The 27,466-nt window shown below is 27.5% G+C and overlaps 2 protein-coding genes and 1 long non-coding RNA gene across 3 annotated transcripts in view; all 3 read left to right on the forward strand.

Annotated features, from left to right (window-relative positions):
- The window catches only part of LOC111628299 (phosphate-regulating neutral endopeptidase-like), a 22,514-nt gene extending 13,623 nt beyond the window's left edge, over window positions 1-8,891 (forward strand). Inside the window, exons 3-10 of the mRNA XM_023372061.1 lie at window positions 3,604-3,669; window positions 3,761-3,847; window positions 3,922-3,995; window positions 5,961-6,141; window positions 6,220-6,318; window positions 6,393-6,470; window positions 7,451-7,554; window positions 7,629-8,891. Of these exons, the coding sequence (XP_023227829.1) occupies window positions 3,604-3,669; window positions 3,761-3,847; window positions 3,922-3,995; window positions 5,961-6,141; window positions 6,220-6,318; window positions 6,393-6,470; window positions 7,451-7,554; window positions 7,629-7,704 (765 nt within the window). The 3' untranslated portion in view covers window positions 7,705-8,891. The remainder of the gene's footprint in view (window positions 1-3,603; window positions 3,670-3,760; window positions 3,848-3,921; window positions 3,996-5,960; window positions 6,142-6,219; window positions 6,319-6,392; window positions 6,471-7,450; window positions 7,555-7,628) is intronic.
- On the forward strand, window positions 3,574-4,037 carry LOC111628304. Its single transcript, XR_002757154.1, has 3 exons — window positions 3,574-3,669; window positions 3,761-3,847; window positions 3,922-4,037. It is a non-coding gene; the product is annotated as an uncharacterized LOC111628304 (long non-coding RNA).
- A 2,516-nt stretch (window positions 8,892-11,407) lies between the features above and the next one.
- Window positions 11,408-17,002, forward strand: LOC111628302 (protein gone early-like). Its single transcript, XM_023372065.1, has 3 exons — window positions 11,408-11,549; window positions 11,624-11,751; window positions 16,876-17,002. Exons 1-3 carry the CDS (start codon window positions 11,466-11,468, stop codon window positions 16,985-16,987), a joined length of 324 nt encoding a protein of 107 aa, XP_023227833.1. The 5' UTR covers window positions 11,408-11,465; the 3' UTR covers window positions 16,988-17,002.
- Window positions 17,003-27,466: the final 10,464 nt, after the last annotated feature.

Here is a 27,466-nt window from a genome sequence, read left to right on the forward strand (position 1 = left end):
TCTAAATAATAAACCGATTGAAGTAGTAAATCAAATAAAATATTTGGGAATATACTTTAACTGGAACGGCCAATTTCAATACCATTTAAATTATCTTACTAGTAAAATTAATCAACTTATAAATAATGTTATTTATTTATCATCTAAGCTAAGGATTTCCAACCTAAAAATTCATTTGAAAATGTTTCATTCATTTATTGCTCCAGTATTTTTTTATGCCAGTCCTGTTTGGGCATTAGACTATTATAAATATTTGGAAAAATTCCATATCATTTTTCTGCGTAAAGTACTTCATATTGAACGCACGGTTCCAGGTTATGCAATTAGATCAGAGACTAATAGATTCCAACTTTTTCCATTTTTTTTGAAACGTTTATTCAAATTTTATCTTCGCATATTAAATACTGATGACGATAATATTAAATTTCTATTTCAATTAATAAGCAACCAAAATGGAAGCCTATCAACTAAAAATGTTTCGTGGTATCAAAAATTCGTTAAAATAATACAATCTTATGGAATTTCTACTTTATTACTCAATTCAACCGAAGACAACTGTAAACACGCATACTCCTTAATGATGAATTCTGCTTTATCTCAATCTGTTATCAAGGATCAAGATTCCATTTTAAATTCGACATATCACTATTGGTATCAAAATATGTTACATTTTCCATCAAGTTCGAATATTATTACAACAAATACTAATTTAAATATTAAGCGCACGCTGATTCAGATACGTCTTAATTACAATTCGTTACTGATTGGCAATGTATATATTGATTTTTCCAAGAAATGCTACTGGTGCAAGTCTGAATCTTTTAATATTTACCATATTCTTATTGAGTGTCCAAAGATTGAAGAAGCGCAATGTAAATTTAAATTAAAAGAAATTTTTGATTTAAGTCAAGAAGAAAATTTCAGAACTAATCTAGAAAAAATTCCGTTATGTAAAATGTATAATATTCATAACTTTTTTGTTCATATTTTAAAAATTTTGAAATATGATGTTGTAAATTGAATGATTAATATGTTATGTTTATCAAAAATTATGTAACCAAATATTTAAAAAATGTTTAAATAAGTATTAATTATCTTTTGTAAATCTCTAATGCTAACCCCCTGTAACAAGATTTTTTCTTACTACAATAAAGCATTCGTATAATAATATAATAATATAATTTTAATTAGCACCTTTAATCATGATTAATTTCTAAATTACAAAAAAATTAAATTATTTGAAAGAATATTTTTATATATCGGTAATTTGACATTAGAGCTATTGTTGTGATAATTTAGTAATTACTATCCATATTTTAAATTTATTTTTAAAAATTTTGATAAAATAATTATTAGATTTTTAAAAATAATTTTTATATTACAAAATGACTATACTGTTTTGTATCTTTTGATATTTCTAGTTTTACAAAAAATTGCAAAACATCCACATTGAGAAATTTTTTCTTTCTACTAAAACATTTTTTTATAAAAAATTTTAAGTGCTTTTTTTATTATGAGTATTTAAAATGAGTAGTTAGTTTGATTACTACTAAAGAAGAACAAATTTTACTTTAAGTGTTGTCTAAATTTTGTACATTTTCTATTTATTAAAGCATAAAGGCTTTGTACTTTGATATTTACAGTAAAGATTGGCAGACAAATAAATGCATCATCATGATGTATAGGAAGACTTTGTCAGTTATAAAAAAATTCAGTCTTTTTAAAAATGTGCTTTTTAAACTTGTATTACTTATAAAATAATTATTTATTCTACCATATCTTTATTGTTAAATTTATAATTTATGAAGCATAATTTTATGATTAAAACAAATTATATATNCTTCAGGAAATCCTGCTTTTTGTTTAGATTTATTTTAATATTTAAACATCAAAATTTAAAAATATATCCTTGAAACAATTCCTTCTTAAAGCAAGGCTGAGTACTATTTGTGAACTTTAATAATCAATAAATTGAATTACATCATGTTACCAAAAAGTGGTGGTATGGTTATCTGTGGTCCAAATTTATATCATTAATTGTCAATTTTAAATACAGATTTTAGCTTGATTATTAATATTTGGCAGTTAACTGGGTTGTTATATTGATGTTATTAAAATCATTTTGTTTATGTAATATATAAATATTTTTCCATAAACTATATTTAATAAAATGAACAAAATATGAATTTGTTTCATAATTCAATTAGTTTGTTGTATGAAATGGTTTATTATACACTATTATGCCATTTTTGTATTAATTAAAGTTGGGTTTAGTACAGTTAATTTTACTTTATTCTGTACAAATTAAGCTATATGCAGAAATTAGAATAATAAAATATTGTTGATCTCTGATATAGTAAGTGATGAGCAATATTTTAGTAGTAAATAATTTGAAATTCCTCATTTGTTTGAAAAAGAATATCCATTGGATTATTAGATCAGATGTATTGTTATATAGAGAACAGAAGCAAATAATTTTATCTATTATTGTTTTAAGTCTAAAATTTGTCAGATTATGGTAATAAATTTAATTATTGTAAACTTAAAACAAAGTAAATTTTTATGAACTATTCAGCAACTATTCTCTGTGTGATTAGCTATTGTGGTTATACAGAATTTTTCATTAAAGCCAAAATTTACCAACAGTTTGAATTTAATAAGAATTAAATATTTCACATAATAAAATTAGTTAAAATTTATTGTTTGATAATAGCCATCTTCAGATAAAAAGTTTCTTCATATAAACTTATCTGATCTGGCATGAAAAATTAATCATCATTTCTTTCATACTCCATATTAACTGCTAGGAGATATATCTTTGTACCCATCTTCAATATAAAACAACCTTATTTTTAGATATGAAAAAATGTTCTCTTAGCATCCACAGAATGGAAAATGTTTAGAAAAAAGCCTTAGCAAAAAACTGAAAATATGTATGCACTAAAATGTTCTCAAAGTTGTTTTAAACAGATTTCAACGTTTTATTATTACTACAAAACTAAAGATATCAAAATTTTATGTTAAACATATAAGATGTGTGATTCTTTGACTAGTCAAATATTGTTAATGTTGGAAGATACCTTGAATGCAATTGATATAAGTCAGTTTTTTTATATTTGAAGTCATACATGATGAAAGTGTATTATGTTGTAATGCTCTAATTTTATTTTTAAACTTAACAATCTGACTGTTTTTTACAAATTTGAAGGATGATGTTGCTAATTTGAATATAATTTTACAGAAAAGAATGAAAAAAATTTGTCTAGTTTTCTGTTCTGTACTTTAACATCAGTAAATAAGTAAACAAATTTTTGATTGTTACAAAAAATAAAATTACTTTTTTTGATTTCAAAGGTTGATTTTGTTGTTATTAAAATGTTAAGTAAAGGAAAATTAGACAATTTCTTTTGTTCCTTATTTATAAATTTTTCAATATGTTACTACATATATAATTGAGATGGGCTGATAATTAAAATACAGATTTTTCTGAATTAATATGTATTTTATCAAATTATTATAAATAAACAGTAATTAATTATAAAAGATATCAAAAATAAAATTATTTGAAAGTTTTTTACTAAAACTATTTGAAAATTTTTATAGCTACATTCCAATTTGACTGTTCTTGATTTGATGGATGACATTGGAGGAATTAAATTTGCCTTCTCGGTATGTACAAATTCTGTTATTTTAGGTTTTAGCTATAAGATTATTACAAATGAATAATATGTTTGTTTTTCATTATTTTTTTTAAATAAAGGCATACCAAAATAGTAATGATAAGAGTGGATTACTTCCTGGTATAAACAAGAATCATGATCAACTTTTCTTTATATCCTATGCACAGGTAACATTTCTTTTGTTGTAATTGCATTTAAAAAAAATTAAAAACAATGTATTAAATGCATCTTTTTTTAATAGTCTCTATGTCAGATATCACAGCCAGGAAGAATAGTGACGTGGAATAATCAATATTCATTACCAAATAGATTAAGGTAAATAAAACTATTCACTTAAAAATTAAAAAATTGTTAAAGCATTTTTTTATTATATNTTCTTTTCTATATATATAATATCATATTATGGTTTTCATTTCTGTCACTGTTGTTACTGTTATGACATTCATTTACCACTGATGCATTACATGCAAAAATATTGTTTTTTGTTTGAATTGAGATTTGAATAATCTCAGAATGGATTGAAATATAATGGATATCCTATTGGCCAGAAATCACTTTTAACTGCTAAGCTTAAGTTTTTCATATCAGTTGTATAGTAAAATATTTTGTTTATCACACTTCAGTTCTCTCTGTAATAAAAGTATAATTTTAGTAAACTCAATGTTTATAATATGCTGACTGATACAATATAAACAGTTCTGATATCAAATATAATATATTCTTGCTAATCCAGCCATTAACAGTCTGACTTCTCAGTTACCAGCATATCTCTATTGTGATCACTAACGTAGTTCCATTTCCATGAAAATGTTAAGTCTGTCACATATCTTATTTTCCTAATTGCTCAAGTTTCATTTCTGTGTACAGTATTGCATGTCAGTGCACCAAATTATTTGTCTTTTTGCTTTCAAAAAGAATCAGTACTAAAAGGTGTGACAGATTACATCATTAATTAATGAATGATGACAAGCTTTAGACAAGCTTTAAGGCTATATGCTGATTAATCTGGCCATGCCAGATTAGCAAGAATCAAGTTTATCTATGAATACTACATTCTGTTCATATAACACTTAAAGAGAAAATTATGTTTGAGCTAAAAAAGTATTTTATGCAGAAAAGATCTAACTTGATTTCTGTCAATGTAATTTCAGTTATTATTTACATAACTAACATTCTATAATCAAAATTTAAAAATGATAAATATTGATATTACAAAGATAATGTAACTGTAGAAAGATGCATAATTTTTATTGTGCATTTTTGTTTAAAAATTTGGATCTTATGAATTTTATTATGATTATTAATTATGCTGTGTTCAGTTGTGCGTCCCCCTACCATATATGATGCAATGCTTTATAGTGTGCAAAATATAAGGGATGTGTAACTATAAACACATCCCTTATATTTTGTTATTTAAAGCTTTTGAAGATGCCTTTAGATTATTTATCACAAGATTTATTAGAGTAATGCATGTAAAAGCTACAAGTGGTAGCAAAGTGTCTGAAGTGAATATTTTAAGTATTCTAGTAAAATTAGATCCTATTAGAGCTATAGTATATCCTTTCTCACACCTAAGGAAAATAATAGTCTTACAGTGGAATTGATCTTTTATTAGACACTGCTCATTTGCCTCACTATGCAAAATGTTACAGGACTTCCTTCCATTAATAGCACAAATAAAAAAATATAATATACATTTGATAAAATTGTATTCTGTTTTACTGAGGTGTGAGAAAGGACATTGAAAGACTCATTATTGTATAGTCTTAAACTGTATATTAATTTTACAATTATAGTCCTGGAAATTTTATGAAAAAAAAAGACAAGTTTTTATTTTCCTCCTTGATGCCCTCTCATGGTCTGTTGTGACAAGGAAGGTTACAACAATTTGAATTTTGGAATGGATTTAAATTTAAATGCTTGCAATGTTTTGAATTTGATGTTTGTGTGATGATGAGTCAGGAGGCTCAGAAATGTTAAGGACTTATGTTTTGATTTCATTCACTAAGTATTAGTTCTTCAGAAAAACAAGTTTTGATATTTTTAACTAATTTAGTTTAAATTGTGACTCACAGAGTATTTGTATTTTAATATTTTCACTTTTACAATATTATCATTAGTTATTTAAAGATTTCTAATGTTACATAAAATGTTGTTAAAAATTTTGAATTTATTTTTTTCAAGGTTAATGTTTCAAATTAATAACAAAATCATTTTTATTACTAAAATTCTTGGGAACATTTGTATAATGTTTTTTTTTTACATGCCATTACATAAAAGTCAAAAACAATACAAGAAATTATTAATTTACAATTTTGTTTTAAAAATAGGTGCTGTTGATATTAATTCTCCATCTGAAGACAGGTGGGAGTTCTGTATTGATCAGACCATTCATTATTTAGGTCACGCTGTAAGTGCTCTCTATGTAAAAAAACGTTTTTCTTCAGAAATAAAATCAGATGTAAGTAAAGTTTTGTTCATACCAAACTTCTATTTAATAACAATTTGTGTATAAAATATAAAATTTCCTCATACAAAGGTTCAACAAATGGTAGAAAATATTCGTTCCTCTATCATGAAAGAAGTAAATTCATTTCCCTGGTTAAACAGTGAAGAAAAGAAGATTGCTCAAGAAAAAGTATGTAATTTTAAAAGTAAGGTGAATTTAACAAATATTTTGAAGACTAAATTTTTACATTTTGTTTTGTTTAGATAAATTTATTAAATGTTGAGATTGGTCATCCTGAATTTATACTAAATAATGAACAATTAGAAACTTATTATGAAAGTGTAAGTATAAATTTTGTTTACAGTTATAGTAATATTTTTTGGATTTTTATAAATTTACTAAAAAATAATGCACTAGAATACTTCAAATTTAATTTAAAATATTTCTGATTTCAAGTTATAAAAATAAATATTATCTAGTTGTTGTCATAAAAATTTTTCTCAAAAAATTTTCATATAAAAACTGCCCATCATTTGTTTTTTATTTTAATTTAAAATATTTTAAGATAGGACAATTTTGTTTTGATTTAAGTAGATTTCTTGGTATAATTGTAGAATTTGAGAAAAATGTTAATCATTGGTTCAAATTTTATAATTCCACAAATAATATTTAGGTAAAATTTCTGTTACAGGAAAGTTTATTATATTATGAATATTGTCACCATAAAAGCAGAAAGGAGTTTCTCTTTTGTTTGAAATGAAATTCATCATTTACTTTTGTTTATTGAAGAAATTATGGTTATGTATAAAAAGAAATTGTAACACACAAATAAATTTATTTTTTTTAAGTGTCAATACAAATGATCATAAACAGTTATGATTTTAAACATTTTAAAGAAATGCTATTTATATTTTTATTTATATTTGGATGTTTTAAAAGAATTGTTTACAATATTTACTTGATTAAAAAATATACATAAAGGAAAATATTGTAACTCAATATGTTTCCTATATTTTTATGTGACTATGTAATGTTTATTTTACTTGAGATGTACAAATCAATTCAATCTGAAATTCCTGAAGCAGTTTTTAACCAAAATGTTAATGGTATTTTGCAAGTTTAATAAATAAAACTAAATCAAAATAACTTGCAATTTTTACAATTATAATTTTATTGTAGTAACATTGATATAAGTGGTTTCTTACTGTTGTTAATTTGAATCATTATTTTCTTTGATTAAAAAAATGGAATAGATAAAAATTTAAACTAGCTTTCAAATAATGATTTATTCATTTTAAATGGTTTATTATTCTATTTCCAGTTTTCAATAAAAAATACCCACATTTCAAATATATTTCAAGGTGAAGTATTTCTAAAAAGAAAAGAAGAATTATTATTAAAACAACCATTTTCTATAGATCATAGGTATGAAATATGAAATTTCTCATGTGATTATTTCATTAGTCAAGAGTCAAACTAATTTCTTTTTATTTTTATAGTTGGGGTATATATTCAGTAGATGTAAGATCAAGATATTCTTACATTAATAATAATATTGGTAAGTATTGCAATTAGATTTTGACTTTAAATGATTAATTTAAAAATAATTGAAAATATGAGGCATGTCTGGAAAGTAAAGTAAGTACCGTTTCGTTTTACCGCCACTGCAGCGGTAGTATCACAGTTTAGCACCTGCATACACGTGTCTCTGGTTGATTGTCAGTCCAGTGACGCCATTAGAGCCAGATTGTGTTGTTTTTCCATGTGTTAGTGAGCGTTCAAAATGTTTAAGACGATTGCCGATTCCGCCGACTGTGAAGTGCGTTCTGTAATACAGTTTTTGAATGTTAAGCCAGTTGAAATTCATTGTCAACTTGTAGAGATTTATGGTGAAAATGTAATGAGTGATGGAAGGTGAGAAAGTGGGTTTGACAATTCAATGCTGGATGCACCAATGTTCATGACGAAGCACGGAGTGGCTGGCCTTCTGTTGTCAATGATGGTTTGGTTGCAAAAGTGAATGAGAAATAAATTAAACTTCACTCTGACACCGGGGATGAAATACTAAATACGGAATCTGTTACCGGTGCAATTTATTGTAAAAAGCTTTTAACTCTCATTAGGGCTAGAGCTAAACTACAATTCCTAACGGAATGCAAAAGGAACGGACTATATCCAATGTCATTCTTTCGCATATTTAAATATCTATGTTCCATTTTTTGAAGTGTTCCATCGGAATTTTTTCTCTCCCTGAAGAAGAGCTATCTGGAAAGCTCGAAAACGTTTGTGAAAGGAAGATTTTTTCACGCAAAATTACACCGGTAACAGGTTCTGTATTTAGTGAATGAGAAAATTCTTGAAAACAGACGGTACAATAAGATTGCTTTGTGATGAGTTTCCACAAATTTCAAAAACTGTTTTGCATGAGATTGTTGCAAATCAATGTTCAGCAGTGGCTGTCTTCACTGGCAGCATCTTTCTTTGAAGAAGGTATAGACAATATATCCTATACCTTCTTTGAAGGTATAGGATATATATTGGTTTCCCGATATGACAAATGTCTGAACAATGGTGGTAACTATGTAGAAAAATAGTTTCAAACATGCTATTTCATGTAAAAATAAATTTTGTTTTGAAAAAAGATTTTTTATGTGAGTTTTTCCAAAATGGTACTTACTTTCCGGACACGCCTCATATAAGGTACCATAATTTATAGTAAAAGTTGAAATGAAGAACCACATTTATTATTAATATTTCAACACTAGATTTTAGATATAAAAATATAGCATAAAGATATATTTAAGAAAAATGTTAAACTCAATATTAAAATATTTTTGAGATTTTCTTTAATAGTTTTTACTGTGATGTATATTTGTGATTCAAAAGTTTTTACTTGACAAACCATTTTGCCAATACATAAAACAATAGTAGAATGAGTGTTGTCACCTGGAAATTGAAATTAATTTCTTCAGAGTGACATATCTTCCATGTCATATATTGTTCCCTACAGATAATATAATAATAGGATTTTTTCAGGCTCATTATGGTTTTAGCAGGCCTTGTAGTCAGGGTAGCCAGGTAGTGAAGGATGGGGTCCAACATATCCATGATAAACCGATGAAAAATTCTTGGGATTTATTACCCTGATATGACCCTAAATTTTCACACAAAAGCAGATTAATTCATCTATTGCTTTAGCTACTGACTCTCTTGAGCAACATACATAAAGCCAAGTATTTTGTTTTACTAAATAAGTCTTCATCCTTTTGAATAAGAAACTTTTTTTATATATTTGGAATGCATTATTTTTTTATATGTAGTTGGATAGGTCAGTTCAAATTATAAGGACTCCATGCCTAATTTGTGTTTTTAAAAAATTTCCATCTATTATTTTAATTATCTTGAGAAGTTAATGAATTCACTATGAGTAGTTTAAATTTTAAGTTAAATTTAAGTTTAAAATTTAGGATCATTAAAACTTTCCTACGACCTTGTCTTATGTTGTTGATTTGGCATCATTCTCCAGCAAGGGTTCATTTATGATAAATGAACAAGTTTATTTATAAATCTGATTTGGGTTTAGCATTAGTATTCAAAAAATACATTTTGAAATTCCACAACAGAATGTTTAAATTTAAAATATTCAATTCATAAGAATAAGTATACTTTTAAAATACAAAGTGTAACTTAAATATATTGCAAAGTTATTATTGAATATAATTAAGAATATATTTAATAAANAATAATACTCTGTATAAAATCAACATGAAAGCAATTTCAGTGTAATTAATAATTTATTGAGTTAAGGACTATTTGTTAATTAACTATTGTGTTTTTAAGGACTATTTGTTAATTCTAATTTAAATATGTGTAGATTATTTCATCAGATCTGAATGTTCCTTGACATTTACAGTATGTTAAAAAGAACAATAAAATACTTTCTAGTCAACATTGAATTTGATTAAACATATTTTATGCTGTTTTTGTTTAAAAAAGAAACAATGAATTTATATAAATAATATCTATTTATAGTTTAGTTCTGAATATATAACTTTGCATTTATAAAAACATGAAATTCCAATAATAAATACTGCTTAGATATACTACTACATACATAAATATTTATGTATCTTAGTTTTACTCTTATTCTACCTTTGTATTGTTAGTCTATTTTGCATTTGTATTTTTAATTTTATCAAGATATTTTCTTGTTTTTACAAATATATTGTGGCATTTTATCAATATATTTGTACGGCATTTTAAAAACAAATTACCTTTTGTTTGTAACTAATAGGAAAATATAAATAATAGCCTGCCCAAAAAATTCAAATTAATGAATTGAATTGTTTTCTTTGTATAGATACATGGCTTTAGATGAATTGATTCATTGCCAAAAATTTAGAATGAATTTGCAATTCTAAAAGAAAAATAAATAGTCTGCATATTTTATCAGTTATTAGAAAGCAAAAACATTTTATAAAAAAATAAATATTTTGGAATTTGATGCGTCATTTTGAACTGAAAAACTTAACTGAAAAAATACTTTATTTTTCATTTAGATTTTTAAGTTATAGATATTTTCATATAAATTATATGATTGTTTGGAATTAAAATTATGTAATTTTAATTAAGTATTATTTTAGTCATGAAACTGATACTTAAATTTTGATAATGCAGAATTGATATAAGTTAAATTTTTGTTATATCTGCAAATTTTTTATAAATGACTAATACATATTTGAATTAAACACAGTTTCATTTATATTAGAATTATTTTTCAAAAGGTGTTTTAGTTACATATTTTCTTTCACTAATTTTAATAAACTTATATACATAAACAACACCTCACTTTAGCAAATAAGTTTAATAAACTGAAGGACATTTTTCACACTGCTTAATAGATTTTTTTTACTTGCAGAATATCAAAAAGCAAAATAGAACATACAAAATTTAAAGATTTAAAAAAATTTGAGAAAAAGAATACAGTATTGAAAAATGTAAGCATGAGGAAAAAAATTACATAAAATCAAATGAGGCTACATTTCATATGTTCATTTTCATGTGGACAATGAGTCCGCATTCCGATAGTTAACACATTCGTGGCTTCTATTTGCTTTGTAAATTTCTAGAATTCACAGTTTGCAACTTTTTTGAAACTTTAATTTTTGATGTTCTGTAACTGAAGATCCATTAATCTGGGCAAAAGCATTCTTGAGTTTATTAAAGTTATTTTCTGGAGTGATATAAGATGATTTTTTTTTTTGTTTATAATTTCTTTCTCCAGTTATTGTTGTTGTTTATTACACTAATTCTAATATTGCAATATCATGTAGATAATGCCTGACCCAGAAAGAATACTCAATGAAGATTATGAATATAAAATTTTCACTATAAATGAACTCAAAGCAATTTCTCCTGTAGTAAGTTATAAATCTGCTAAGGTTAAAAATTATTTTTACAACTGATAAAATAATATTTGTCATATTTGAAATAGATAGATTGGTGGGATCTGCTTCAAACATATTATCCACATGCTGACATTTCCATGGGTACTGAAGTAGGAGTATTCTTCAAAGATTACTTTCATTCACTTTCACAATTACTCTCGACTACAGATAATATGTAAGTTTTTGAAATATATTAAGTTTTTATTCAGTGGCGGCCTTAGGGGGTGGCGAGNTTGTTCTTGTTAAGAATTTTATTAAATTTTGCTTATTTGCTTCTCACAAATAAAGAATGAGATTGACAGACACATTTTGAAAGGTTATAAGTAAAATGTAAAATTAGGTAAAAGCTATAATAAAAATAAGAGATGTTATATGCAATTTGAAGACAAACACCAAGTTTTCCTACAAAAATTTGTACAGTTTTACTGATAATTGTTTTAACACACAATTTTAAAATATTTACATGTATTGCTATTGCATGGATAATAACTTAGTCTGTGATGCATCATATCATGAGAAGTTGAATGGTGAATTCTGAGTTGCCTAGCATCTTGACAACTGGACTTCTGTGGACATTCATCTTTATGCATTGAATTTTGGCAGTATTTATTTAAAAATGTGTCAGTTTCAATCTGGACACCCTGTACATTAAAAATTTAAGTTCAAAGATCCCCGAAAGGCTTACGTAATGGGCATATCTACAAACTGCTTAATTTTTAATTAAATTGAAAGAAAATGAATTTCTAAATTTCAATAATTTGAAAAAGTACTTTGTGATAGATATAAATTTTTCATCATTTTTTCAAATTCATAATGTACATATTTAATCATAAGTAAAACATTAATCACAAATTATTTTTTAATAATAATTTACATTCAATTAGACAAGTTGATTTTTAATTAAATATAAACAATAGTTTACAAATTGTTTTGAAATATTTATTTTGTAAATCAACATTCCAGTTAATCAATGTCATTGCAGATAGTGGAAAAAATTACTTGTAATTTGATATTCTGATGGTGTTAATGTAAAGTAATTGTACAGTTTTTTTGGATTTAATGTAATTTGAAAGTTTTATATTAAAAAACTTAAATTTTTATGTGTTTTGAAAGTTACTTTTTTACCTTTCTCAAATATAGTGTCAATATTCTTAAAGTAATTTTCCGCATTACTTGTGAATGTCTATGAATTAATAAAAATAAATGAAAATGTTTTTAATCCTATTTTAAAGTTTAAGATTTAAAGAATTTATCAAGCTTTTAGAGAAGTTTAAAATATAAAATTGTTTTGAAGATTTAGATACAAATAATGTAAAATATAACTTGTGCAAATTAACCATATCCAAAACAAAATAATCAAAATAACTTTTGGACAAGGGCTTATTTGAAGGACCAATGAATACTTCTGGTATATTCTGGAAATAGATACTTGTAGCTCTTGAATGGGTCATACCAGGGGGGTCCTGGTTAGTAATGACTGCTCCTTATATCCTTGTAATATAGCAAAATTGAAAAAAATGATGAGAGGTACTATGTACCATTTTTTAAATAGCGGATTGTTGTGGATGCACCTATATCTGTTGTGACGTTGTGACCTTATTTTTTAATGGACGTTGGAATCACCACTAGTCAAAAGCAACTTTTGGTAAACAGTGGAAGTCTAGGATTTTGTGAACAAAATATTATTAAGGTTCAAGTACTGCATTATACTTTCATCTTGTTTTTGGGTTTAAAAAATGTTTTTTTCGGATGATATGTTTTTTGATTAACTCAGACGACATAAAATTATAATTAACATGGTCGCTGTGCTCTTCATTAATAAAGCATCGTGTTTACTAATAATTTTTTCATCAACAACCTACACAATAAGCCAGAATTACAGATGCCAAGCTGTGGGCCTACTAACTTGTCCCAGTGACGTGGTTTAAATACCCGCAACGAGATTGTTCATTAGCTCCCAGAACCTTCTTTCATCCAAATTATCATTAAGAAATTCATCTGATTTGTCAGTTGATTACAAAAAATAATTTTAATATTGAAAATGAAAAATTTGCTTGGAAATTTTAATTATAAAGTTCCAATTAAAGCATTTTCGGGAAAACGATGCATTTTTAATAAGTTCTTGTACTTAATAATGTCTATGTAGAGAGCATAGAGTGAATGTAGAATAAATGAAATAAATTATAAGTACTGATGAATATAAAATAAATTTTTATACTGTATATTTTAATGCTGAACGTCCGATATACTTTTTGTACTCTGGTTTCCCAAAAATTCAGGTTACACGTTTAAAAACTTACATGTGTGCCTGAAAAAGTTTATAAACAAGTAAAATAATTACTAATATTTCTAAACATTTTATATAATTTAATTTCTGTTTTTTTCTTTCTTGCTAATGAATTTATTGTTTCAGTTTTTTAAAAGATTAATTTTGTAGACTAGATTAATTAGAAAAAGTAATAATTAATTGGTNACTGTATCTCCTTTATTCGTATATCGGCACTTTTTAAATAGTTTTAGCATAAATTATTTAACTTCAGAGATCATCTATTTCCATCACTTAATCCAAATATTTCTTTAATTAGATCAGAAATAACAGAAATAGATCCAAGAAACTCATGAAAACATTTTTAAAAATTTCTGATATTAAATTCCCGTACTTAGATTTTTTTTTCTTCCTGTTATAACATCAGAGAATCGGACTCTGGATGTACTGTACTCATAATGGGTAATTTGGGTGTTGGATCAGAGGCTTAGGAACAAAATTTAAATCAAAAAACAAGGTTGTCTTAAAAAACCTAAAATTACATTTTATTAATGAATAATTCAATATCAATTATTTCATTTCTTAATATAATAAAAAAAAATGAATGCTCCGTTATCAATGGCTTACTTATACTACTAGACTGGATTTAGCTAGATCATAGTTTGGAAATCGAGTTTATTCTGAAAGTTTCCTACTAGGTGTATCGATAACATTCTACAATATTTATCTGGCATTTGTATTTAAGGGACGCTCGTTTATTCGCAGCTTAGGGTAAGAGACGGATTTAATGGCGGGCGCGCACCCTAGGCCCCAACTTNAGACTGTTTTATGTAATTTAAAAATTGTTTTTATTTTTAAAATTAGAAGTTGAGGAATGCACTGTAAACTGAAGAGAATTAAAATATTATACTGTACATTATTCTCCTTTAATTAAATAATTACATTACAATAAAAACAGGCCATAATGTTTTTCTGATAAATTTTCATAAATAAATTTATACAGTGAAACCTCCATTAACAGACACTCCCAAATAGTGGACACCTCTGCTTAATGGACATTTTTACAATTCCCATACCATTCAAATGGGGCATCTATTAATATTATATTTACCTCTAAATAATGGACACTCATTCACAACCAATCTTACCAAAACGCAATGTCCTACCTTCAATATTCTGAAAGAATTAATTAAGTACAAAATATTTTAAAATGAAAACAAAGAATCAGTTCAAATATTCTTTCAGATGACAAATTTTGACTGTAGGCATCAAATAAAGACTGGCTTAAAATAGAAATAGGTGAGAAAGGCAGATTGTAAAATGCCAAACAATACTCTTTATTTGTTAGAGAAAATTAATCTGGATAAGTTGTCAATCACCATTTATCATCATACATATTAATATTATTAAACTTCTTTTTTATCGTTGGAATTAAGCTTATGATACAATAAACTTTTCCAAAGTTATTCATTTATTCGACAAGAACTGTAGTATAATAGTAACAAAAAAAGAAATAGTTTTAAGGTTAAGACAACAGCATTTATTTAGTGAAAGTTAAAAGATCGTGTTACGAAGGCAATTTCTTGACCACTTTAAATTGTAGGAAGATATTCGTTTTTCTTGACTTTATAATGTAATATATGATCTTAACAGTTTTGTGATGGCTAAAGTAATTTTTAATAAATCATTTATTGAAAAAAGCAAAAATGTTTGAAAAATTTACACCTAGTTGATTACTTCAAAGTAGACAAATCACTTTATCAATTTTTATTAGTTGCTTAGATCATAAATGACATTATAAATGCAAGAATATCGTATACATTTCTTACCTCTTAAGGTTGTTAGCAAATTGCCTTAGTAACTCGACAATTGTACTCTCATCACTTAACCCTTCTGTTCATAATAACACTTTCATTTTTCTTTTTCATTACTTCCACTCAGGTCATTTTTGATGAATTAATAATTAATCAACATTTATGCTTTGTTGTAATTTTTGTTTTGTTTAATTAAAATATCCTGTTTTTATATTTAGAATTCAATTAAAATGTGATTTTNCTAAATATAAAAAGATAAACAAATCAATTATTTTTTGAACATTTTCACATATATTAACCTTAAAAACATAAACACTTTGCTGTTTTTATCAAATGCTTGTTTAGCATTAAGACCTTGTTTGACAAAACTGACTCAATATAAGTTTGAATGTATTTAGAAATTATATAAAACAAAAGTTCTCTAATTCAGCATCTGATAATTTGAAATGTTCAGTAATTTGACATGCTTAAGGTTCATTGAGGCTCTGGGCAGGCATTGGGTTTTTATAATTATGTGAGTGCTTACAATATAATAGTGACCATGGCAGTCAAAAAATCTGACAATTTGAATTTGGTACAAATATTAGATTAAGCTATGTATAGCCAAGACATTTATACAATATATTTCTGCATAATATGGATAGATCTTTTTGAATTTGTTTGCTTAAAGTGTCCGTGTATTTTTATCAAGAGCAATTAAAAGGATATGTAAAAATGAATAGAAAAAAAATCACAGTTGCATGCATATAAAATAAAATTTTCAAACCATTTAGAGTGCATATCTAATCAAATATTGGAAAAAAAAACAGTAAAGGTTTAGTAATCTATTATTTTTGGCAATTTGACACTATATTAGTCCTATATATGCTAGATTAGAGGACTTTTACTGCACTGATTTCTTCATGTTATTGTTTTTTTAAATTTAGATTTGTTTAAATAGTAATTTAGAAATTATAGAAAAATTATGAATTAATTTAACTCTTAATTTGGTAAATCAGTTTTATGAAATAGTTTGATATTACTAATTATATTTATATTTATTTATTGTAATTTTTTAAGTTTAAACTTTGAGATAAATGCAATGACATATAAAATCTTTATTACGTGAAATGTCTTGTATTTTCTTAAAAGTAAAAATTTTGGGATTATGTTTAACAAAATATTAAATTCCTGAATATATCTTAAACAAATTCAGTAATATATAATTTATATATTTCAGTGCATTAAATAATTACATGATGTGGAGATTTGTTTCTAGTTACATTCCACACTTATCAAAAAAAGAAAGGAAAATAGCAAATAAATTTTATCAGACACTTAATGGTAAGTAAATTTTAATTGATAAGAAAATAAATATTTATAATTTGAGAAAGGTTACAATTTTAGGAATATTTTATAAAAATAACATTTCTCTGTTATACTAGAGAAAGTAGTATAACTCGTGGTAACCAGATGAAAAGAATACTACAATAATAAGCAAAAGTGTAGTATAATAGTAGGCATTAGTTCCTATCATTATTGGCATGTTTAAATGTCTAACATACATAATTTGAAAAATTGTTTAAAATAATAATAATAATAATAATAATAGTTCTGAAGTTCTAAACTTTTATATATGTACAATATAAAAAGGTTTTATCAAAATTATGAATTTATTAAATTGATGAAAAATAGAAACATATATATAATAACTTTTATAAATATATTGAATACTTTGGAAATGAATTTACTAAATTCTGTAGTATCAGGAAGTCATTTTCTTTTCTATATATATAATATCATATTATGGTTTTCATTTCTGTCACTGTTGTTACTGTTATGACATTCATTTACCACTGATGCATTACATGCAAAAATATTGTTTTTTGTTTGAATTGAGATTTGAATAATCTCAGAATGGATTGAAATATAATGGATNTTCAGGTTACACGTTTAAAAACTTACATGTGTGCCTGAAAAAGTTTATAAACAAGTAAAATAATTACTAATATTTCTAAACATTTTATATAATTTAATTTCTGTTTTTTTCTTTCTTGCTAATGAATTTATTGTTTCAGTTTTTTAAAAGATTAATTTTGTAGACTAGATTAATTAGAAAAAGTAATAATTAATTGGTTTTAACATTCTTATTGTCAACAGTGCATCTTTGTTTAAACCGTAAGAGAAAAGAATAAACTAAAACGGATTTTTGAAAAGTCGGAAAAACACTGCTTCTAAGTGATAATTAAGTAAGCAAACCAGTGATGCATACTCCGTTTCATACGAAACAGTATGCTTAGTTGTTTGTCACTTGAAAACATCTATTGCATACCTTAGAGCATTGTAGGCCTATCCCAACCTTTTTGGATTATCACACTTTGAATTTAATACGATTCCTTTAACACATCATAATTTTTAAAAATAAATTACAGTTGATTTTTTTTTTTTAATTGATAATACGGAAGTTTAACACCAAGATGAAACCCATAATTTTACAAATATACCATAAAAACAAAAAGCCTATTTGAATAAATGCCTAAGTATCAGNCTTTTTGATATTTTCACATTCCTAATGCAAATTTGATGTTTTTATAATCCATTGTATTTTTCACTTTATAATGACCAGGTTAATTAAAATATAATATGGCCGCTGGCACATACCTCTGAATAGTCATACTTCTCAGTCTCGAAACTGTTCGCTATTCAGAGGTTATAATGTATTTGTAAGCTTTTAACTATATATTCTATGTATACTTTTTGATATTTTCACATTCCTAATGCAAATTTGATGTTTTTATAATCCATTGTATTTTTCACTTTATAATGACCAGATTAATTAAAATATAATATGGTCGCTGGCACATACCTCTGAATAGTCATACTTCTCAGTCTCGAAACTGTTCGCTATTCAGAGGTTATAATGTATTTGTAAGCTTTTATTTTAAAAATTATAGAATATTTTATTTATGATTAATGATTGTTTCAGTTTTAGTTACGTTANTTGATTTTTTTTTTTAAATTGATAATACGGAAGTTTAACACCAAGATGAAACCCATAATTTTACAAATATACCATAAAAACAAAAAGCCTATTTGAATAAATGCCTAAGTATCAGTCGTTAAGTGGTAAGCCGGAACGTTTTTAGAAGCTACAAAGAGTTGGTACACGGATATACAGTGGGAGACAATTTTTATGTATGATGCCGCAAATTTTGCAACAGTCGGAATTTTAGTGAGCTTTTCTTCGGTCGGCTGGCGGAAAAAAGAAAAGATATATGAAATTTTTTTTAAAAAGGAGCTTATTAGATATTTTTTAGAATTTTGAATATTTCCGCGACACACGGGTTAAGAAACACTGTATAAATGTCAGAGGTAACTTTTGGGTAATGCACCGCATTACCCAAATTATCTCGGGTACCCGGATCGAAAATTTGTAGTGTGCAACAAATTGAACACTAGAAGTGTAAAATATTACTTGTGTAGATTGCACAAGAGTACCACAAACTTTCAAAAGTTTCTACCTTTCAATAGAAAAAATAATAATTTCAACATAATGAACTTACGAAGCAAAATATAAAGCATTTCAAGTATTTATTTTTCGAGAAAATGATAAATAGAACGAGTGCAAAAAAGGTTACTACATTGTGCCAATTAAAGGACAATATCTAAAGCACATACAGTATTGTTTTCTGAATGAAACCTCTGAAACAAACTGTAAACATCGGTGTATATCTGTATATGTATTGAGGGGCGGGCAATGAAACGAGTGAGAAAATTTTCTCATCGTCGGGTTTTGATTGAATGTAACATATAAAGTGAACTTATTGTGTACAGTACTCGTTTCTATTCCTAATCCTTTTAGATGGTATAAAATAAAAATACGCTAAGAGAGGGAACAATTTGCCTGTAAAAAATATGGGGAAATACGTCTCCCCTGTCCTGTATGGATCCGTGCTCATAACTAAACTCTCTCCACAGAAATGAGTTGACATATAACACTTGAATCTATTATAAGAATGTAAGTAAAATCTTTACGCAATGTTTCTTATATTTCTTACGTAATTATTAAATATCTAAATGAAAAAATATATTCTAAATGATTTTCTTAATGTATTTCCCGACCGAGATTGTTTTAAAACTAACACGGACGATATGCCTGTTCTAAAACAAACTAGTACTGTACAGTATTTAAATATCAAAATGTCGTTTAAGGAATATCGAGTATAATTTGATAATTTATTTTATTAAGCTTGTTAATTTTTTATTTCTTATAAAATAATATAATGAAACAATTTGTAAAGCAAATCATTTTNTTAAAATATTTACAATAAGTTAGAAAATATCACAACTTTAAAACATTTTTCTTTAATGAAATCCCATTATTTAAAATAAGATTTATGAGTAATCATAACTACATTTCTTTAATATTTAAAGAAATTTTTTATTGAATGCATTATTACACTGAATGTCTCCTCTGCATATGATTAAAGGAAATAATTATTTCAAATCTGTTTTGGATTTTAAATTTGAATTTTATCATAACCTTTTAATAGTTTTCATATTTTCTTCATAGCTGTTTGTCAAAAACAGTGATAGTAAGTGCATTGTAAGCATTTGATATTTGACTTGTCATTCTTGGACTATGCATGCATGCATGCATAAGAGTGCTGNATTTGAAGGACCAATGAATACTTCTGGTATATTCTGGAAATAGATACTTGTAGCTCTTGAATGGGTCATACCAGGGGGGTCCTGGTTAGTAATGACTGCTCCTTATATCCTTGTAATATAGCAAAATTGAAAAAAATGATGAGAGGTACTATGTACCATTTTTTAAATAGCGGATTGTTGTGGATGCACCTATATCTGTTGTGACGTTGTGACCTTATTTTTTAATGGACGTTGGAATCACCACTAGTCAAAAGCAACTTTTGGTAAACAGTGGAAGTCTAGGATTTTGTGAACAAAATATTATTAAGGTTCAAGTACTGCATTATACTTTCATCTTGTTTTTGGGTTTAAAAAATGTTTTTTTCGGATGATATGTTTTTTGATTAACTCAGACGACATAAAATTATAATTAACATGGTCGCTGTGCTCTTCATTAATAAAGCATCGTGTTTACTAATAATTTTTTCATCAACAACCTACACAATAAGCCAGAATTACAGATGCCAAGCTGTGGGCCTACTAACTTGTCCCAGTGACGTGGTTTAAATACCCGCAACGAGATTGTTCATTAGCTCCCAGAACCTTCTTTCATCCAAATTATCATTAAGAAATTCATCTGATTTGTCAGTTGATTACAAAAAATAATTTTAATATTGAAAATGAAAAATTTGCTTGGAAATTTTAATTATAAAGTTCCAATTAAAGCATTTTCGGGAAAACGATGCATTTTTAATAAGTTCTTGTACTTAATAATGTCTATGTAGAGAGCATAGAGTGAATGTAGAATAAATGAAATAAATTATAAGTACTGATGAATATAAAATAAATTTTTATACTGTATATTTTAATGCTGAACGTCCGATATACTTTTTGTACTCTGGTTTCCCAAAAATTCAGGTTACACGTTTAAAAACTTACATGTGTGCCTGAAAAAGTTTATAAACAAGTAAAATAATTACTAATATTTCTAAACATTTTATATAATTTAATTTCTGTTTTTTTCTTTCTTGCTAATGAATTTATTGTTTCAGTTTTTTAAAAGATTAATTTTGTAGACTAGATTAATTAGAAAAAGTAATAATTAATTGGTTTTAACATTCTTATTGTCAACAGTGCATCTTTGTTTAAACCGTAAGAGAAAAGAATAAACTAAAACGGATTTTTGAAAAGTCGGAAAAACACTGCTTCTAAGTGATAATTAAGTAAGCAAACCAGTGATGCATACTCCGTTTCATACGAAACAGTATGCTTAGTTGTTTGTCACTTGAAAACATCTATTGCATACCTTAGAGCATTGTAGGCCTATCCCAACCTTTTTGGATTATCACACTTTGAATTTAATACGATTCCTTTAACACATCATAATTTTTAAAAATAAATTACAGTTGATTTTTTTTTTTAAATTGATAATACGGAAGTTTAACACCAAGATGAAACCCATAATTTTACAAATATACCATAAAAACAAAAAGCCTATTTGAATAAATGCCTAAGTATCAGTCGTTAAGTGGTAAGCCGGAACGTTTTTAGAAGCTACAAAGAGTTGGTACACGGATATACAGTGGGAGACAATTTTTATGTATGATGCCGCAAATTTTGCAACAGTCGGAATTTTAGTGAGCTTTTCTTCGGTCGGCTGGCGGAAAAAAGAAAAGATATATGAAATTTTTTTTAAAAAGGAGCTTATTAGATATTTTTTAGAATTTTGAATATTTCCGCGACACACGGGTTAAGAAACACTGTATAAATGTCAGAGGTAACTTTTGGGTAATGCACCGCATTACCCAAATTATCTCGGGTACCCGGATCGAAAATTTGTAGTGTGCAACAAATTGAACACTAGAAGTGTAAAATATTACTTGTGTAGATTGCACAAGAGTACCACAAACTTTCAAAAGTTTCTACCTTTCAATAGAAAAAATAATAATTTCAACATAATGAACTTACGAAGCAAAATATAAAGCATTTCAAGTATTTATTTTTCGAGAAAATGATAAATAGAACGAGTGCAAAAAAGGTTACTACATTGTGCCAATTAAAGGACAATATCTAAAGCACATACAGTATTGTTTTCTGAATGAAACCTCTGAAACAAACTGTAAACATCGGTGTATATCTGTATATGTATTGAGGGGCGGGCAATGAAACGAGTGAGAAAATTTTCTCATCGTCGGGTTTTGATTGAATGTAACATATAAAGTGAACTTATTGTGTACAGTACTCGTTTCTATTCCTAATCCTTTTAGATGGTATAAAATAAAAATACGCTAAGAGAGGGAACAATTTGCCTGTAAAAAATATGGGGAAATACGTCTCCCCTGTCCTGTATGGATCCGTGCTCATAACTAAACTCTCTCCACAGAAATGAGTTGACATATAACACTTGAATCTATTATAAGAATGTAAGTAAAATCTTTACGCAATGTTTCTTATATTTCTTACGTAATTATTAAATATCTAAATGAAAAAATATATTCTAAATGATTTTCTTAATGTATTTCCCGACCGAGATTGTTTTAAAACTAACACTGGACGATATGCCTGTTCTAAAACAAACTAGTACTGTACAGTATTTAAATATCAAAATGTCGTTTAAGGAATATCGAGTATAATTTGATAATTTATTTTATTAAGCTTGTTAATTTTTTATTTCTTATAAAATAATATAATGAAACAATTTGTAAAGCAAATCATTTTAGAATAGCTCTCTATTTGAAGGATTTCACAAATGCACATAATTAACTTAACGTTTTCCGTTTTATTAACAAGTTTCTCAGAGATTATCTAATTTCAGTTAAATTTGCTTATCTTTCACAAATAACATCTTGAATTTATTACTTGTTACAGATCGTCTAAAGTTTCAGATGAATGTGTTTATCGTTTTCTGAGAAAAATGAAGGAAACATCCTGACATTAGGAGTTAAATCACATTGATTGTCTAATTATGATAATGTTAAATAATTGTTTGCCGAAAGAGAAGAAAAAAAATCCAACAACGAATTACTTAACTTTCCCGGCGACATTTAGTGGCGCCATCTGTTGTAATATTTTATTTAAAATCTTTTTATATTTTTAACTATTGTAAAATGCAAAAAAGCTTCATGTTGAGGATAGGGGTGGGTTTTATAAAAAAAAAAAAAAAAAACTGTAAATGCTAGTAACGAGTCATTCAGTTCGATCCTGCTTCATCAGTGGTTTTATCCACTCGGTCACCGATGGGCGTTTTCGATTGGGTCTTGTGAGTTTCATACTTCCATATTTGTGATCCACTCTATTAAATAAGTATAGGCCTAGTAATTAATTCGAAGCTTTACACTCCATTTTGAGAGATTAAAACTTTGCTAAATATGTCTGTTAATTTTTATAATAGAATTTTAATGAGAAAATTCTTGGACAATTTTTTCTAAATCATACTTTTTGATGCACATTTGATAGAAAGCAAATATTTAATATACTGTATTACTATAATTATTTCATATGGAATAATCTTCGTGCAAATTTTCCTTAATTATTCATATATTTTTATATTTAATAATATATAAATAATTTAACAATTTGTTTTATTGTTAATCATTGATAGACATTTTGCATCAAAATAATGAAGTTTAGTTTCTACTTATTATTATTATATAGGCCAATCCATCATTGTAACTGTGAAATTTAATATAAGATTATTATTAAGTCAACATATTTATAAATAAATCGTCTTCAAATTCATTATTAAAATGTTTTCAATATTTTATAGTTTTCTATTGCTAACTTCCTTTTCACTCAAAAAGAACTGTTCGGAGGGTAGAATGATGGAGAATATCTCATGCGAGATCTATTCTGCCACTCAACAATGCTTGTTCTAGGCAAATTATAGGATTAATTTAATCAAAATATGCCATCATTATCGGGCCTTTTAGAAACTGAGAAACGTATTTATGAGTTATGAGATTCCAGTACATAAAAAGACGAAACAACGATAAAAATTATACTGTATTTTTAAAATAAAATTTGACAAACATACAGTAGACCCCTATAACACTGTAGATAATTTCGTCTTATATGAATTCCATATTGTACGAGCAGTGGCGTGCCGTGACATTTGATGATAGGGAAGCTGTGTTTCTGTAAGAAGCCGACTTCCAGGGGCAACCAGTCAGTGATGGTCTAGGGTCCATTCGTATTTGTTCGATAAGCCAGTAAAAACCGTAGACTTCTCTAAATGTATTTTTAATTAATAGATTATCTAACGCACTTAATAAATAAGCAAGTTCAATATAATTACCTCTGTTATATTAGATTTAATAGATTCCCTATGCCCTCTAAATGCCAATTCTTGCTTCGATAACATCTACTAATTTAAATATATCTATTAGCCGTAACTATCTTGTTATAATTTTCAATATTTATTTTTAATAATGGATTTGTCTCTGATCACTCAGCCATTTGATTGCATGTACTGTACAGTACGTAGGCGGAAAAAGATGCAAGTCCTTCTCTATCCAGGATTATAAGGTATACGATATATACTTAGATTTTAAACAAAACTCTTCCCAACGCTGATTTTAATTGCTTACCATCTCTTCGCACTCATATTCAATATTCTTTTCATTTTTTGGAGTTTCTCAAGCTATTAACTTACTTAATCTCGAGAACGGATACATGAAACTTAAGACCAAATATAGAAAGCTTAGAGGCGGCATGTCCCGATTAACTATACATCATTCAAAAAGTTCTTTCCCGAAAGGAGTTAGATAACGACCGGCAGGAACTAGTTGATTATTATATTTTCAGTATGAAAAATTATATTTTTTAGAGCACTATCGGCCGCCAGCGTGCATGCATGCACTGCATACCTACCAAAACCGGCCCCGAGTCGATCCAAGCGTGACTTTGTCGGCCTCCCATCCATCTTTCCTATGTGTTATATGTATAACATTTGGCCCAAGTTTGGTTAGATTTGTTGAAATCCGGTCGTGTTAGAAATAATTGGCTATTAAGATCCTAAAACGCGTCGTGAACAAAAGGGTCACCGAAAGTATATATTGTTTAAGAGATATGGTACATTGCAGACCAACTAAAAACAATTTATGTGCAAGTGTCTAGTGTACAATAAGAAACTGTTTATATGGAAGTGTCGCTACTTGTTATAATTTCAAGACCTAGTATAACAAGGTGACGGCTGGATGTTTGAGCTGTTAAGACTTCGGTCTACCGCTCTGACATCGATTCGTGCTGTTGAAGAACCCAGGGCGATCTGTCAAGTCCCGTGTCATACAGTCCTGCAGCCCACATCGTGGATCTTGAGAAACCAAAAATGGGTATAAAGATTAAGATCTTTAATGATCTTAAGTAAGAGTTAGCAATACTACGNCAACATCTTCATTCTGAAAAAAAAAAAAAATTGCAATTAGTCGAGTAAAACAAAAGTTTAAATTAATGTCTAAATTCTTCCGAAAAAGGCAAAATGCTCACCGCAGCTGCCTTTTTAAGTCTAAAAGATTCGATTCCGACCATCGAACGACGTGCCGAGATGTCTTCTGGGACCGATTAACGCAGAAAAACTTCAAGATTATACCCATGACGAATCGGAATTCGGATAGCTCGCGTTATATCCTACCGGAAATTGCTAGAACGTTTCAACTGTATTTGCAGTAGAGACGACCGACCCAGAACAAAGAAACTCTCTTACGTGTAATTTGTATTTGTACGAGAGTAAATTAAAGACGTAGCCATAAGGAAAAGGCACTCGAGCCCGAGTCGTAACGAGTGTTTCGTTCTAGACCAATTTACCCTAACGTGTACGTCACATGAACACATCGACGGCATTTAAAAAAGTTTCGAGCACAGAAATTGCGAACGAGTCGACCAAAACACAAGACAAACGTACGAAGAAGTGAAACGTGCCCATTCGGGACACGAACGTTTGAGTGGCACAAAGCATTGTGGCACTTAAATGTTACGTAAGTGTGGAAGATCGACTGCACTCAGACCACCTTGTGCAAAGAGACAAAGAGCCTAAGGAAAAGAATTCTTTGTGTCCAGCCTGTATAGATAATTGTTAAGTGTATTAGTATTAGATGTGTTTGCAGACAATTTAATTCCATTGAAACTAATACATAAATTGCATGGAGAAGTCAGAGGTGAAAGGGCGAAATTTTTGACCTGTCGAACATGAATAGCTTCAGAATACGGTCTCCGTCCATCAATGTTACCAGAGTATATTTTAGTTAAAATTACGATGGAATTCGTATTTATAGTTAATATTAAGTAATTTTTAATTGAATGTCTATAAATAATCCTTGTTCTTTGACCGTGTTTATAAAATATGAATGAATTAATTACGAGAATAAACCAATGAGCAAATACTTAATCCGTTTTCGGCGCTTCGGTCGTTCGTTTAAAAGTACTAATTCACAAGCGACGGCAGATTTAAACGCCGATGTCGTCTCCGAAAGTCGGACTAAACGAAACGAAAATAAAATCTTACAGCTAGATAAATTCTAGTTAAAATCTTACTTGGTATAACGTCGGCGTCCACAAGTCTTCTTAAAACCACGTTCCGGTAGAAAAGAACACTGAAGAAGGCAAAAAACACAGCGAAAACAGGAGCAAAGAGCGCACACGTCCTCACAGCAAGCGAAAAACGTGCAAAGTGACGCAAAATCGTGTTGCAACAATAGAAACAGCAATTGTTGCCGTTTCTATGGAGATTAGAAAAGCGCGTAACGAATTCCAATGCGATTGACGTCATGGATTCTTTTTGAATTTTAAGGCTAAATATCTGCATTTTTTACGTTTCTATCCCCGGAATGACGACGGATTGGGATCGAGAGACTCCCTATCACCCTCTGTCTTCGGTTTCCATTCTCCACAAGGGGTTGGAAGCGAGATTTTCTATAATCGAACGTCGCCACCCCCAAAACTAGAACAAATCATTCCTCTGGTTCGTCCAGTAATTTCGGACCAAGTTTCCGATTGACCGACAGTGCAATTTTTACTGAATTTCGTAATATTTCGTTTATCCGACGCCATTTTAAGAGCGCTTACCTGACGTCATCGAACGTTGGTTATATTAAATATGCGTGTTATAGTTTAGTTACGTAAACGTTAAAGTAACTTGTATATTAAATAAGCGAATTTTATGAATTTACCTGACCGATAGAAAATAT

The sequence above is a fragment of the Centruroides sculpturatus genome, unplaced genomic scaffold, assembly GCF_000671375.1.
Source record: "Centruroides sculpturatus isolate CEXI.00-Female unplaced genomic scaffold, Cexi_2.0 scaffold497, whole genome shotgun sequence".
Lineage (NCBI taxonomy): Eukaryota > Metazoa > Arthropoda > Arachnida > Scorpiones > Buthidae > Centruroides > Centruroides sculpturatus.

Coding starts and splice junctions, on each gene's coding strand:
- LOC111628302 (XM_023372065.1), top strand. CDS start 11,466: ATGCCTGACCCAGAAAGAATACTCAATGAAGATTATGAATATAAAATT. Junction 11,550..11,623: donor TCAAAGCAATTTCTCCTGTA/GTAAGTTATAAA, acceptor TATTTGAAATAG/ATAGATTGGTGGGATCTGCT. Junction 11,752..16,875: donor CTCTCGACTACAGATAATAT/GTAAGTTTTTGA, acceptor TATATATTTCAG/TGCATTAAATAATTACATGA.